Genomic DNA, 16492 nt, shown 5'->3' with positions numbered 1-16492 from the left:
TTTGATCAAGGGGAAAAAAAGGTGCTTTCAGGTGGGATTTCTGACTCAGGATCAAGGTAATCAGAGCTTTACTCTATGAGATGTAACAATGACAAAAGAATATTAAAATCTAAGGCTGCACAAGGCATTGTAAACAGCAGTGATCTTTCTCTTAGAACTGTTAGAATTCGGTTGCACAAAAGAACATATATGATCTAGGACTGGAATAAAAATACTTGAGAAGTTATCTTTCTCCAGGCAACAAAGTAGTGTTATTTCTGCTTAGCAAAAGTTCACCTATGCCTAGATTCATTTCTAGCTTTTTTTTTTTTTTTTTGAAAAGTAGATTTTAACAAAATGGTCAACAAAATAATTACGGGTTTTAATGTTGGTTATGTCAATTTATTACTAATTTTGGTCTTCCCATTAGTGTCCTGTATAAAAATGATGAGTTTCTCAGTAGTAGGTACAACAGCTTTTAAAGAGAATGTAGGCACAATAATTCAGACAGAAACCGTAAATAACCAGAAGGCAAAGTGAAGCAAAATTGTCTCATGTGATGTTTATCCCAATTTATATCGATATTCTTCTATCTATTTTTAGACTGTTAAAGTAAAATCTTAATCTAAGTATTTTATGAATCATTATAAAAGATTCCAACCTTTAAAAATTATGAAAGGTTTAAAGACCTCGTTAATAGAGTTAGAAATGTTTGCTATTATCCTACTGGTCAACTTTGGTCTGTATTTTCTGGACCTCTTCAGGCCAAGAATAACAATCAGGTAGAATCTGGTCATAATCAGTACTATACATCTGGGAGCGGACAAATGCTTCTTTGTTTTGCGGTTCAGGATAAACTGTGGCTGTCTTTTCTTGGTATGCATCTTTCACAATCTAGATATAAGAAAAGAATATTAATTATTTTAATAAATAGAGGTAATCATGAGCCCATGTGAGTGGAAGTTTTTATCCATTTCAAAAACACTGTGTATCTTATGTTTGCAAAAACATTAAGTGTATTATAATAAAAGCACATTTAAGCAATGAACATATAAGATGAAAATGCAATTATAACTCATATAGTGAGAGAGGAAAATGACACCAGCAACTAAGGAAAGTGTGAACAGTTGAGACTGATTCAAGTACTATCACATCTGGATTTCTCACAGAAGCCAGTGTTCAAAGTCTTGACATGACCTGACTGACAATTAACTTGAAATAAATACCTAAATAGTCCCGCTAAACTTGAACCTTGAATTTTCAAGACTCCCGGTTTTGACCACAGCCTCCTACAAAATCTCTTCCTGTACCCCAGGGTCTCCTGATCTTGCTCAGCTAATCATTTGGACACCACAGTCAGGATCAGCGCTCTTTGCCAGTGTCACAGAATCCCTTGTCATCACGTCCTGTGTTTCATGCATAATTCTAGTCCCTCGTCTGGGAACCTCTCAGAGCTGGCTTTCTCCTTTTGTGGCTGTGCATCCTAGAACCATGCAGTAAACTTTCTGTGGTGCTATATTATTTTGTAGTCTGCACATTATACTTTTTTCTCTCTTTTCTTAAAACTTCCTCTTGTGGTTCCCAAAAAGCAATTCCAAGCCTTCCCCCATCTTCAAGTTTCCATTTGACTCTCATCACTCACTGGAGAATCACATCATCATATCACATCATGGGAGAAAATTTTAACTACTCAGAGAAAATGACCTTAATTTCCCTTTTGACCAACTCAGACTATCCCCTCAGTGTCTTCATACATCTTCTCTTTCCCTACTTTCTTTAAATGGATTCTCCTCATCAAAATTAATCACTTCATATATACTATTTAATTCACACCAGTTTTTTTTTTTTTTTTTTTTTTTTTTTTTTTTTTTGAGATGGAGTCTTACTCTGTCACCCAGGTTGGAGTGCAGTGGTACGACCTCAGCTCACTGCAACCTCCGCCTCCCGGGTTCAAGCAATTCTCCAGCTGGGTGCAGTGGCTCATGCCTGTAATCCCAGCACTTTGGGAGGCCGAGGCGGGTGGATCACCTGAGGTCAGGAGTTCAAGACTAGCCTGACCAACATGGAGAAACCCCATCTCTACTAAAAATACAAAATTAGCCAGGTGTGGTGGTGCATGCCTGTAACCCCAGCTACTCGGGAGGCTGAGGCAGGAGAATCACTTGAACCCGGGAGGCAGAGGTTGCAGTGAGCCGAGATCTCACCATTGTACTCTAGCCTGGGCAACAAGGGCAAAACTCCATCTCAAAAACAAAACAAAACAAAAAACAACAACAACAACAAAAAAAAACAAGCGATTCTCCTGCCTCAGCCTCCCAAGGGTTAACAGGCTCCTGCCACCACACCCGGCAAATTTTTGTACTTTTTTAGGAGAAGGGGTTTCGCCATGTTGGCCAGGCTGGTCTCAAACTCCTGACCTGAGGTGATCCACCTGCCTTGGCCTCCCAAAATGCTGGGATTACAGGTGTGAGCCACCATGCGCAGCCGAATTCACATCAGTTCTTAAAACAATATTTATATGACTGACTTATTTTGGTAAGTCTGATTTCAAAGAATATCAGAATGATTAAGTATCTCATCTCAATGTAAAACTATGCATTTATGAACAATTAGGGTTATGAATACTGTGCTGTATTATGAAATGTCTATGAAAAAGCAGGAAACAATATGTATATTTCATAATTATAATAATGTTAGAAAATAAATGAAAGACAAAACAAACACAGGAAAAAATAATACTTATATTAGAAAAATAGGATATTGGTTATTTTCCTTTTCTCTATTTGTTTTCCAAAGTGCCTATAATATGGTATTATTACTTTTTAAAACAGATTTGTTGAGATATAATTCACACAAAATTCAAGCATTTTAAGTGTACAACTAAACTATTTTTGTAAATCTACTGAGCTGTGCAACAATATTACCACACTCAGTTTTAGAACATTTCCATCACCCCAAAAAGATCCCTCATGCCTATTTAAGATGGCTATGTTAATTTTATAATAAGACAATTGTTTCATTACTGACATAAACTATGTGGAAATTCATCTCCTCTTTCTGCTCCCAGGTATACCATAGAAATAATCCCTCCTCCCAATAAAATCTTCACTCTCTCTGTCTTGTCAATGCCAAACTGTCTGACAGAGTGGCTTATATTTTATTGCTTTCCTAATTCTCTGCCTTCTGAACCTCTTGTACATCTTGAAATTTCTTTTGTAAAAGTCTCTGATAACTTGTTAAGTACCAAATAAAAGTCTGCATCTGTTTTTCTCTCCAGGATTTGGCTGTGTTGGTCACAATTTCCACTCCCATTCTGAAATTGTCTCTTTCCTAATTATTGACATGCTGCTCAGTTTGGAGTCTCTTCTTAAAATCCTGACCACTTTTCTTCTTAACTGGCATCTTTCTTCTGTCTTCCAGACAGAATAATAAACTATATTCTATTCTCATTTTTCTTTCCTTTCTATACTTGCTTTCTTGGCAACCTCACCCACTCCTAGACATTCACCAGTTACCACATGCAGAAGATGCCCAGGTCTTTTATCTAGCCTCTCTTTAAGTTTCAGTCATTTCTATCTACTTGATAAAATGGTACATTTGAATGTGCCATTGATACCTCAAACTTGCAGTCCACTTACATGATCTTACTCTCTGAAGTTGGTTCTTTGTTCTAATTTCTTAATTTCTGTGTATGTACTCTGTATTCTTCCATTATTCTAGGTGTGATATCTGAATCTTTTGGCACTCCCCTGCTGTCCCCTGCTTTTTCTCCTCTAATCATAAGCTAACTCCTTTTCATTTAAATCTCCAGAATGAACTTAAAATGATAATATGCTATTCAGTATATTAATAGTTTAAACTACTTAAAAACTAGCAGATATATATTAGTAGAATATATGAACATACTTTTTCATAAATAGATAACCAAGCAGATTATTATGTAAAGGTTTTTAGAGAATTACTTCTTTTTTAAGAGTCTACCTTCAGTCAACAAGATAAATAATGATATGTGACTCTTAAATGGTGCTGTTTAGATAACTTGCTAATAGCTTAAGCTAGTGATTTTCAATCCAGAGCGATTTGGCCCCCAAGGGGATACTTGACAATGTCTGGAAACAGCTTTGGTTGATACAACTGAGCAGATGCTACTGACATCTAGTGGGCAGAGGCCAGGAATGCTGCTAAAGATGGTACGATGCCTGGGACAGCCGCATGATGGTTGTTGACCCAAAATGTCTACATTTGCTGAGGTAGGGAAACCCCAATTTAGACATATAACTACCTTCATGGCTAAACTGTGTTCCTCCCACCCCAAATTCATTGTGGAAGCCCTAACCACTAGTACCTCAGAATGCGATCGTATTTAGAAATAGGCCTTTAAGGAGATAATTAAGTTAAAATGAGACCCTTAGAATGGTCTATAATCCAATTTGACGGGTGTCCTTATGAGAAGGGGAAATTTGGACACAGAAGTGGGTACACACACAGAGAAAAGGCCATATGGGGACACAGAAAGAGAGCAGCCATCTGCCAGCCAAGGAGAGAGGCCTCAGAGGAAACCAAACCTGCAAACATCTTCATCTTAGACTTCCAGCTCCCAGAATTATGGGAAAATAGTTTTCTGCTTTAAGCCACACAGTCTGTGGCTGAAATACTTAAAAACAGTTACTACATAACCGTGGTATGTAGTTATCCCAACCCAAGAAAACTAATACAATTACACTGCAAAAAAAGTCCAGTTATCTTCCGGTTTAGTTACAGAAAATTTCTCTGCCTTTGGGTTCTTCTTGGCTAACTCCTTCAGTAGCTCATCTGCCACCCCAACAGCTTTCAAGTTCTTTGTCCTCTTTATTTTGCCTTCCGCCCAGTATTATCAGTTGTGATCTGTCATTTATGATGCCATACATCATAGTAACATGGATATGGAAGGTGGTTCAAGGTCTAAATGTTACTCTAACATATCTGTAATATTTTGGTAATTATCACTAATGTGATATAGAAAAGAATAACTTTAAAAAGGTGAAATGGGAGAAATCTGGCTGACAGAAAGGCCTAATGAATTATTTAAATTTTAGGAGAAAAAAGAATGCTAGAGAGGGAAATTAATTATTCGGCCCAATACTTCCATTCTTCTCGGAGAAGCAAATGTACAGTGTCAGTGTGCCTCATTTCTCTGACTTCTGACACAGTAAGTTGATACAGATATACATTTCAAGGAAGCAGATTTTTAATATTTAAAAATGCATATTTAGCAAGAAAAGGAAGGAAAAATAATGAAGCTTGAACAAGAGTGGTTTTACCTTTTCTGCAATTTTCAGAGAAACATCTCTAATGGTATTCAAAGGAGGATAAAGCCGACCCTCTTCCAAGTGTTTATCTGATACTTGCTGAGCTATAACCTTATGAAAAAAAGGAAGAAAAAAAGTGTTTACACTTCACACGATACAATGTGGTGGGTATGCAAATAACTAAGTGAACGGTTACATATAATGGTCTATACAAAAACCAGTGACATTAATATGATTACCTAATTTTATCCCCACTTCTATCAACAAAGAAACTAAGCCCAGAGCGGTATGGTGGTGGTTGAGATCACACAATTGGTGAAAAAGGTGGGAATAGAATCTAGGTTTCCTGTTAGTCCACTTCCTTTTCTATTGTACCATGAAATGCTAGATACTTTCCAATTGATACATTAGGGGAACAAGGGAAAAGAAAAGAAAGAAAGAGGAAGATGATAGAGTAATGAAAACGGATCCCGAAAGCAGAGGGGGACAGCTATCCAAGGCTAAGCACGCCATTACTCCCAGCTCTGAGTCATATTCTTGGGCAGGAGGTACAGCAAAAGGCTGAGAAAGCTAGTTCAGAGTCTCACTACAAGTAGAATTTTAATTTTACACAGACTCTGGATTATCTAAATCACCTAATTAGCCTCAACATTTGCTGTCCCCAAACCATTCCCTAGTTCCAAATCAAACAGTGTTAAATTTTGTATTGAACCCTAAGGCAGAGAGGGAGATTTAGTAACCCTGAGGTTCTCTCCGCTGTAACACTTTGATTAAATTTCTAGATGGGGGCAAATCTAAATCAGCTTATACCTAGGCCTTTGTTCCATGAAAATGTGGATGCAGAGAGGGAGTAGGAAACTTTCCTCTGTTGTAACACTTTAAATAATCAAATACTTATTTTTCAGTATATCTTAATATCTTTTAGATTTTTAAATCATGAAATTATTTCCAAAATATTACTTTTTGCCATCAGCAAATATATATGACACTGAACAAGCATAACACTAAAGAGAAGCTAAAAACCAGTGTTATTGTCCTTGAGAGATGTATAATTTAGTGAGGTAACAGAGTATGGGAAGAAAAAGAGAACGCTGAAAGAGAAGACGGCTTAGGCTAATGGTGAAATATGGGTGCTAAGAAATCCAGAGGAAGAGCAGTTCTGGAAGGCCTTATAGTGCACGGTGGCTTGAAAGGCAAACCTACAGGAAAGCCTGGAGTTAGACAAACAGAAAGAAGGTAGGCATTCCAGACAAAAAAACAGAGTCAGACCAAAGGCAGAGTTGTGTGTGAGCTGGACTCAGCACGCCCAAGTGTCCTGACCTGGTGGAGCAGAGGGTCTGGGTACAGAAATAAGGACTGGAGCATTATCAAAGTCAAAAAAGGAGTTTGGAGTTAAATCCTGTCGGTGACTAAGGACTTCTGACCAGGGACATTTAGGCAGAGGTAAGATGGGGGAAGGGAGAAGGAGGTAAAGTTACTAGTATAACTATTTGTTTGATTAGTATTGCTCTACATATTATACAAAATATTATAACATATAATTGTAGGGTGTTGACCATAATTTTATAATAAACTCATCATTTAACTCATTAATCTCTTGCCTTTGTAATAGGATGTTTGCCCTAGAATTGGTCATCAGGGTCCCAAACTTTAGGACAAAGAGACATTAACTATTCCACACTATCAGGAAGTCACCAAACAAGTGGGGCTTGCCATCTACCTCAGAAGTAGAATCAGCCCTGCCAACTCCACAAACCACAGCCACCCCCTTCCGGAAGGCTGAGCTAGTGAGAGGCAGGGAAATTTGCTGGAACCATGGTTTGGCCTACTGGGTAATGTAGTGGCTTTTTCCTCCCCTCTTCTTGGTGCATGCTACTCCTTCTTAAAGGCTTGTGGTGTCCTCAAGGAAAGACTGGGGGGCATTCTTTTCCCCTACTCAGCGTGAGCAGTCATAGATATGTGTACTTAAGCAAAGAGAATGGGAAAGGGAGAGCCAGACAGACACGGGGTGGCTGTAAGCTGTATGCATTCCCATCAGTGGATCTGGTATGGGTACACGAGTTTCCAAGGTCAACTGGCCACAGCAGAGGAGGCCCCTGCATCCCTGGGGACCTGAAGAAGTGTAAGGAAGCTAAGCTGAAGCCAGACATCCTACATCAGAGAGCCAGATTTGGACCCTGCCAGAGAGGATTAGTGGAGTTAATAATCGAGTTAATAAAAGAGATGTTTGCCCTTTTCCATGCCCTTCCTTCTTTTCTCCAACATATTTGAAGAAGTAGGCCTTAACAAAAAGAGGGAGGAGGTTTCTCAGAGTCGAGCCAAACATTTCCCCCCAAATTCCTCAAAGTGCTAGCGTCAGAGAAAGAGTAAAAGAACAGATGGGTTTTCTCTACCTGCTACTGCAGGCCTCTCCTACTGCAGGGAGAGGACATGACATTTGAATTGGATATAAGATTTTGAACTGCACAGATGCTTAATTATTGTTCACTGATGTATTCTCAGCACTTAGAATGATGCCTAGCATATGTTAGGTATTTAATTAAAAGAATATTAAAAGAATGAGTGAACTGAAAGTTATGGGCTCTTACCGAAATGTCACTAAGAGAAACAAGAGGGAGAGCTGGTGGAGAATGATTTAAAACAATGCCTGGGGCAAAATAAAACCATTTTATGTTAATTGCTCCACTGAATTGAAACTTTTTAAAAACTTTGTTAATTCTTGTTGTTCTGCAAAGGAGATGTGGCAGATTTAAATAATAATTTCTTAGATGTTAAAGCAAAAACTTTTCTGGGTGTCAGGTATTGTTATTTAATTGGATAGAACAAAATGAATAGCACAATGTTAAAAAGATATCAGAGCATGGTGGTTGAAGGCTCAGGCTCTGGTGTGAGGTAGACCTACGTTTGAATTCTAATTCCATCAATTACTATCTGTTTTGTATTTGGGCAAATTAATTAACCTTTTTAGCCCTCAGTTTTCTCATCAGTAATATAGGACTAATAATAGTTCCTAATTCATAAGGATTAAATGAAATAAATGCCAGCAAACAATTTACCACGGTCTGTCAGAAAAGTATTCAATTAGCTATTTTGTTGTATGTATGTATGTATGTATGTATGTATGTATGTATGTATGTATGTGAAACGGTCTCACTCAGATTGCCTACCCTGGAGTGCAGTGGCATGGTTTTGGCTCACTGCAACCCTCTGTCTCCCTGGGCTTGGGTGATTCTGCCGCCTCAGACTCCTGAGTAGCTGAGACTACAGGTGTGTGCCATCATGCCCAACTAATTTTTTTTTTTTTTGTATTTTTAGCAGAGAGAGGGTTTCGCCATGTTGGCCAGGCTGGTCTCAAACTCCTGAGCTCAAGCGATCCACCTACCTCAGCTTTCCAAAGTGTTGGGATTACAGAAGTGAGCCACTGCACCTGGCCAGCTATTTTGTTTTTAAAAAGAACCAATAGGCAGCCCACATGGCCAAATGGAAGCAAAATAGCTTTTGGTGTCAGATCTGGCTCTACAGTGTATAGATCGTTAGCTCTTTGATTTGGGGGCAAGTTCTATAACGAATCAACTTCAAGTTTTTTCAAATATTTATACGACATAATATGTGTATTCCACCTATAAACACCAGGACACTGCTGGCATTCAATTTCATTGTTTCTTCTCTAGGATGCCATACAAATGTCATTTTCAAGAGATTGGAGCCAGTCACAGGATAGCTGAGTAAAGAGGAATTATTCTGAATCCTTACTCTCCATGTGTGACTGTCCATGATGATTACCTAAAGGGTCCTCTGAGCAGATATGGGAAAGGAGTGGAGCAAGGCAGATGAGAAGACACCAGCCTGTGATTCAGGAGAAGTGGTGTGAAGACAGGAGGCTGAGATTTGTCTTCCAGGTGTGAACAGGATGTGAGGAGTCTATTCCCAGGATACACAACAGACCACACAGGGCCAGGAGGGCTGATCGCCAGAGGTCCAGAAGACTGTCTACGGTGCCAGGAAAGCCAAAAATCTCTTCATGATATAAAAATGTCCAGAAATATTCTTTGAGATTGGTGCTAACCCATGACATTTCTAGTTCCATAAGAGATTCAACTAGTATTTTGACAATAATCCTGTTATTAAATTTGTGGTTGCAAAACAAAATATTCAGAAATATCTCTTATATGTTACTTTTGTTAACTACAAAATATAATCTAGACAAGAAGTACTTTTCTTCTTTTTGGGGCCATCTGGTAGTGAATGTCTGTGGTATTGTATTTATTCCTCTTGCTAAGATACATGACTCATTCTATTTAATCCTGTTCAAAAAGTATTTACTAATTTTCTGCTTTATGCCTAGCATGGTGCTAGATACTACTGAAGTTTTAAAAGAAGTATGTGGAAGGCTCTCTGTCTTTAAAAAAGATAATCTACAGGCCGGGCGCGGTGGCTCATGCCTGTAATCCCAGCACTTTGGGAGGCCAAGTCGGGCTGATCACAAGGTCAAGAGATCGAGACCAGTCTGGCCAACATGGTGAAACCCTGTCTCTACTAAAAATACAAAAATTAGCTGGGCGTGTTGACATATGCCTGTAATCCCAGATACCTGGGAGGCTGAGGCAGGAGTATTGCTTGAACCAGGGAGTTGGAGGTTGCAGTGGGCCAATATCACACCACTGCACTCCAGCTTGGCAACAGAGCGAGACTCCGTCTCAAAAAAAAAAAAAAAAAAAAAAAAGATAATCTACAATTTAGTTATAAAGGCAACACCTAATCTTTTACAATAGGAAGCTCTCAGGAGTCTATCATAACCAGAAATAAAATTAAATGTCAAAGTGTGTAATAAAGACAGCCATGGCTACGGAGAAAGATCAAGATGAGCTAGACTTGTCACAAAAAGATTCCAGGATGTGGTGGGATTTAAGCAGTACCCTAAAGGAGAAGCTTAGATCATTGGAGAATAATTCTCAGGTCTTTTCAGACAGGATAAGAGATAAAGCAGTTACACAGGCATACATATGCATGGTGTATTTGAAGGCTATGGGATGAGGGAGAATGAAAAGAATGTCAAGCTTCTAAGCTTTGCTGCCTGCTTGGAAAGGGGGTATCACTAATAAAAATGTGAATGCTGAGAGTGAGGAAAGATAAGTAAGGCTTTCATAATGCTGTGTTTAAGGACACAGTAAGGCATGTCTGTGGAATTACCCAACAGGCAACTGGAGATACGGAAAAAGATGAGAATAGAGATACACAGATTTGGCCACTACTAGAATGAAGATAATAGAAATGAATGAATGAATGAGATCTTTGAAAGCATAAGAAAAAGAGAAGAAAAAATTGGTAATGAAAAATGAATGCTAGAAAAAAAACTCTTACTTAAAAGGGAGATGAAAAGGAGACAAGGAAAATAATGAGTGAGGACATAACTGAGATGATATAAAAAACAGAAATGTTGTGTTGAAGCCTAAGAGAAAACCAGTAGAAAGGCCAAGAGATGCAGCCAGAGAGATCACTAGCTATGATAAGAATTAGTGATGTGGCCTGTTGACAACACCACATTTTTTTTTTCCTTCAAAGTGTTTTTCGGTAGTGATTATTACTTTTCTTGGAGAGTAAACTGAAAATATTTTTCAAGGAATTTGTCACTAGAGGGTGCTAGAGTTATTTAAGAAAGAAAACACTGACTACTGCAGGTAACCAAAACTCTGATGTGCCTATTCTAAAAGACAGTGATTACATTTTCCTTAATGCAAAAGCAACTTTTACATGCTCTCTTAGTAATCAGACATCCATTTATGTTTAACAAGATTTTCGGAGTTAAAGAAAACCTGAGACATCAGCTGGCATGCTTTTTAATGCAGTGAAGAAAACGACAGGAGAACATTATTGCCTCCAAGCATCTGTTCTCAGAGAATGACGCCGGGTGCTAGCCACCAAGATTATGCTCCTTTAGATCACATCAGTAACATCAGAATCTTTGTCTACATTCTTGGGGTTCCTCTTCACAATGGAAAAAATATTTGCAGGATAAAAATATTTGAATATCAATCAAGTTCTTTGGATCAGTTCAGCTGCAAAGGTTTAATCGTAAGAGAAGAAATTCACTCGTTTCTCATCCACAAATGGTAACCTGTTCAAATCCGAAACATATCAACCTGATGAACATCAACCTGATGATTATCAAAAGCTCATGATTTTACAAATATATGCCCAATCACCATATCATCCTGCTGAGGCTTGGGAGGGGGAGGGAAACTGATAGGAATATGCAGCTCATGATATCTCTTGTGCCAGGAATTATCAAAGTCCTTTGTCTCTGACCTAAGAGTTTCATGTCTTTTGTCAATATCTATGAAATTGTGGCTAACTTGTTAGCTTGCAAGTAGAGTAAAATCTCAGATCTTTCACAGTTCATGACAGTACAAGATTCCCCAGTGGGCCTGCTTTGTAATGTTCTGAGAATCTTTCCTCAAGGCCCAGACAGAGCTCACTTCTCCTATTCTTTTAATGATTTTATAAACAACTAATTTCCTGTTTTGATTTAATTTCTGCTTAAATACTAGAGTTGTTTCTGTTTTCTGTACTGAACCCTGAATAATAAACATGTCCACTATACCATATCAGACTTTCACTTTAAACCTTCAAAATGCCATTCATTATTAAGCACTGTTCTCAACAGGGAAATATTTACCACTTAATCATCATTTGGAAACAATTCTGTTTTTGCTTTTTTTTAGGTAACAGTCTAGCTCTGTAGCCCAGGATGCAGTGCAGTAGCACAATCTCAGCTCACTGCAACCTCTGCCTCCTGGGTTGAAGCAATTCTCCTGCCTCAGCCTCTTGAGTCGGCGGGGATCACAGGCACGCACCACCATGCCCGGCTAACGTTTGCATTTTTAGTAGAGATGAAGTTTCACCATGTTGGCCAAGCTGGCCTCGAACTCCTGGGCTCAAGTGATCCGCCTGCCTCAGCCTCCCAAAGTGCTGGGATTAGGGGCATGAGCCACCACATCCAGCCCTGGAAACAATATTTTTAATTGTCTCATCACTGTCACAGAACTTGATCTGATGTGTGAAGACACAAAAATGTTCCTCTTAAGAAATCAAAAACACAATTTTTCTAATGACTACTGAAGAAGAACCTTTTGTTTGTGAGTCAGTATGAACATGCTACCCACCCCTTATACTCCACTGGGAAATATTTTCTCTTCTTCAGACTTCTTTCAGAGAGTAAGCTGAGATGCTAGATAAATAAAACATTAGACAACCTAGGCTGAGCACACTTGGTATTTTAAACCCTTGGTAAACTTAGAGGATTTTACAATACCTCAGCAGTAGTGAGGAAAATCTTATCTGTGATCTGCCTCAATCCACACGACACAACACCAAGAGCAACTCCAGGGAACACATAGGAATTGTTGCCTTGGCCAGGATATAGGGTCTGTCCACTTGGAAGAGTGACTGGATCAAAAGGACTGCCACTGGCAAAAATTGCACGTCCCTACAACAAAGACACATACAACTCACTTTAAAAAGAAGCAGACTATTTTAAAACAAATGTATCATAATAGAACTACCCCACAGCCTAAATTATAAGTACTTAGAAGTCCAGTTTTTTATTAACTTGCTAATAAGTCTGGACAAGCTTTTGTGATGTTGTGCAACCAGTTCTGGAATGGGTGATTATTACTGTTCTCTGTCTTACTCTTTACTTCCAGGAGGAGCATGCAAAGTACAGGATGCCCTAAGACCAGCACTCTGTTCTCTACAGTGGTTCAACCCATAGGCTCATCAACCATTTCTACATAGGCTTCCAATTATAGACATCTGAAGATAAAAAATGATGGGATAATATTTAAGTATTGAAAATAATGATATTTTAGGTTGAGGTTTAGGAATCAACACATTTCCAAAATAAAAACTGGGAAAATCATATATATTTCTATATTGTAAAGAGTTATGTGGGCTGGGCACAGTGGCTCATGCCTGTAATCCCAGCACTTTGGGAGGCTGAGGGGGCAGATCACTTGAAGTCAGGAGTTTGAGACCAGCCTGGCCAACATGGTGAAACCCCATTTCTACTGAAAATATAAAAAGTGGCTGGGGAGTGGTGGCGGGTGCCTGTAAGCCCAGCTACTCGAGAGGCTGAGGCAGGAGAATCACTTGAACTCAGGAGGCAGAGGTTGCAGTGAGCCTAGATCACCCCACTGCACTCTAGCCCGGGCGACAAAGAAAGATTCTAGCTCAGAGAAATAAAGTAAAATAAAATAAAATAAAATAAAATAAAATAAAATAAAATAAAATAGAATAAAGAGTTATGTGGAGAATCACATAGGAAACAAACTCATTGGCAGGAGTAGAATTGGCAAGGAAGAAGAAGGTTAAGTTATCAATATTTTTCAACGATTGTCTTCATTTTGCCTAGTATTAATATTTTGTCATAATTGTTTCGAGGAATCTCATGTACTGCTTGCTTTAAAAAGGCATGAACTTGGCTGGGCGTGGTGGCTCACGCCTGTAATCCCAGCACTTTGGGAGGTCGAGGAGGGTAGATCACTTGAGGTCAGGAGTTGGAGACCAGCCTGGCCAACATGGTGAAAGCCCATCTCTACTAAAAATACAAAAAAATAGCTGGGTGTGGTGGTGGGCACCTGTAATCCCAGCTACTCAGGAAGCTGAGGCAGGAGAACTGCTTGAACCTGGAAGGCGGAGGTTGCAGTGAGCCGAGATCGTGCCATTGCACTCCAGCCTGGGTGACACAGCGAGACTCCATCTCAAAAAAAAAAAAAAAGGCATTAACTAGGGCCTGTTAGGTGCTGAATTTTATATTGCTAATCAAAAGAACATTTGTCTGTGATGGTGAGAGTGGACATCTAGTTGAGAGTATTTAGGCTTCAAAGTAGGAATCGGAAACCCTCAACAAATAAAGCATCACAGTCTAAGAAATCTATTTGAAAAGTCTAAAGCATCAAATCCTCAAAGCATAGTTTAAATGATGACAGAATGGGTTTTAACTTTCATATCTCTTGGATGTAGAGTCTAAATAATGATATTAATATTAACCTATTTTTAGCAAATGTCATAATATACCTTTTAGTTGTTCTTAAAGTTGTATAACAGAAATTCAACCTTCTTTGAGAGATAAAAAGATGAAAATAGATGAGGCAGAAAAACAAATTCTCATCCAGCTGTTTATAAGACACTGTTATGTTTTGCACAGAATTCGGTTTTGTTTTCAGACAAGTCTGATACCTTAAGCTCTTTAGCAGATAAAACATTTTGTTATAAACAACTTTCTAATGTAACTAAATTATTACTTAATATATAAAGGTTTCAGAAAATTATATTTGAGAAAGAGGCCTGTAACACTATATATATATATATCTATATCTATATCTATATATATATATATATATATATATCTCCCCCCATCCTGCACTCCCACTCTTCCTGCCTATCTTTCTATAATCACCATATTTTTAAGGAGAAATGTCATTAAATAAATGATAGTACTGTAGCTAGCTAAATATTCTCATATACATATGTTATTAACATGGTGAAGGAAACCTTCCCATACCATTTTTGGATTATATTTTTATGGTTCAATAGTCTTTTTGTATATTGTAACTTAACCTTTCCTATCTTCACCTGTGCCTACAGTAGCAGAAACTCACATCCAGCAACAGGCAGACCTTTCCTTTTTCTCCAATCCTTTAGCCAAACCAGTGTCTAAATTTTCATCCTCAAAATAACTTTCAATGTTTTATGTGAAAACATTGAACATTAGGCAAGATGATAAGAAAGAGTTGAGGCATGCATTTACATCAGACACATTCAAAGTTTAAAACACAACTACATGAATTTGGCTAATTTTGTTTATGTGTGTTATAGATAAGTCTCTTAACCCTTGAGGCCTGTTGAGATATATTAAGACAAAATAATTAATTAAACACTTTATTATATGCCTAGTATGTGCAAGGCATGATGCTAAAATTTTGTTGTTGCTCAAAGGACTTTTTTTTTCCTTTAAGGATTTAAGGACTACTGAATAATGTGAGGCAAATTCCCAATCTAGAGATGAGATAAAAATTAAAATCAGTGAGAACACTGATGCCATCCCAAATAAGAGAGATAAACAATGGAGTGGCTCCTTGCCAAAAAAAAATCATTAATTCTAGTATTGAGCATTTAAGGATATATGATTAAAATAGAGCCATTAAGTTCCAGACAGAGCTTTCATGTTTACCTCTCTAGTTCATTTTGGATTTCTTTCCAAAATAAACGTTTTAGATAGATATGACTCAACCTCTATTTTGTTGTAATGATATTTTAAAGTCTTTGAAGGGAAAAAAGGCTCCTTTCAGCATATCAGCCAAATATATATTAGTACAACCATAGTATAAATAAATCATAGTAAAATATTGAAGCATTGAGGACTCCTACCCCAATCTGGCTGGATGTCAAGATAGTTGCCCAAATGTTCCACCCATAGTACCAAAACCCAAACCCAGGATTTAGCAAAGCAAAAATAAGGTTGTGGTTTTACATTGTATGCTTCAGTGTTTGGGAATAGCTAGTTTAAAGCTATTTTAATAAGCCTCTAGAACCAAGCTTCTTCCTTTCTATTTAACTTTTATGTTTAAATCTTAGATATTTCCAAATCACTTGTAGAAAATTATCAGTAAAACATTAAAATATGTATTTTATTTTGTTGAAGAAGAGGATTTACACAACATTCTAGAAAAGGAAATAGTTCTTATCCCTCTGATCTGTGTGCTTTTCTTTCCATTTTGGTTGTATAATTTTTAAACTTAAACAGTAAGCACCTTAGATGTCCTAGGCCTCCCTATAACGAATAAAAATTTGATTATTAAAATATCTGTTATAGTTTTACTTTACCTTGGTTATTTTGTAGCACTGCTCTGCAGAACATTCTGCTTTGCTAGTTGGATTACTCAAAGCAAAAATAATAGGCCGTTCATTGAAGGCAGCCATATCTTTGAGAATTTGTTCTGAGAATGCACCACCAATTGCAGCAACTCCTGATGAAGAAATATGAAGCTGGTAATTAACACTATCATTGCTTAATTCAGACAAGAAGACCATGCCTCAAATCAATGACATCTGTCAGGCCATTTTCTAATAGACCCTAAACAAAATGCTATATAGACTATTTGTATTAAAGTATAGTGACAAAAAGAGGCAAGTTTGTTAATGCCAACAATCCTTACAATCCTTAG

At 37.9% G+C, this 16492-nt stretch overlaps 1 protein-coding gene across 1 annotated transcript in view; it reads right to left on the bottom strand.

The window, feature by feature from the left end:
- Positions 1-261: 261 nt before the first annotated feature.
- Positions 262-16492, bottom strand: part of ME1 (malic enzyme 1) — a 217811-nt gene continuing 201580 nt past the window's right edge. Inside the window, exons 11-14 of the mRNA XM_003258282.3 lie at positions 16152-16294; positions 12580-12753; positions 5280-5378; positions 262-873 (exon numbers count right to left, since the gene is read on the bottom strand). Of these exons, the coding sequence (XP_003258330.1) occupies positions 703-873; positions 5280-5378; positions 12580-12753; positions 16152-16294 (587 nt within the window). The 3' untranslated portion in view covers positions 262-702. The remainder of the gene's footprint in view (positions 874-5279; positions 5379-12579; positions 12754-16151; positions 16295-16492) is intronic.

This window comes from Nomascus leucogenys, chromosome 18 (assembly GCF_006542625.1).
Source record: "Nomascus leucogenys isolate Asia chromosome 18, Asia_NLE_v1, whole genome shotgun sequence".
NCBI classification, from domain to species: domain Eukaryota; kingdom Metazoa; phylum Chordata; class Mammalia; order Primates; family Hylobatidae; genus Nomascus; species Nomascus leucogenys.
Note: the sequence above shows the minus strand (reverse complement) of the source record. Positions and strands in the feature narration are given on the sequence as shown.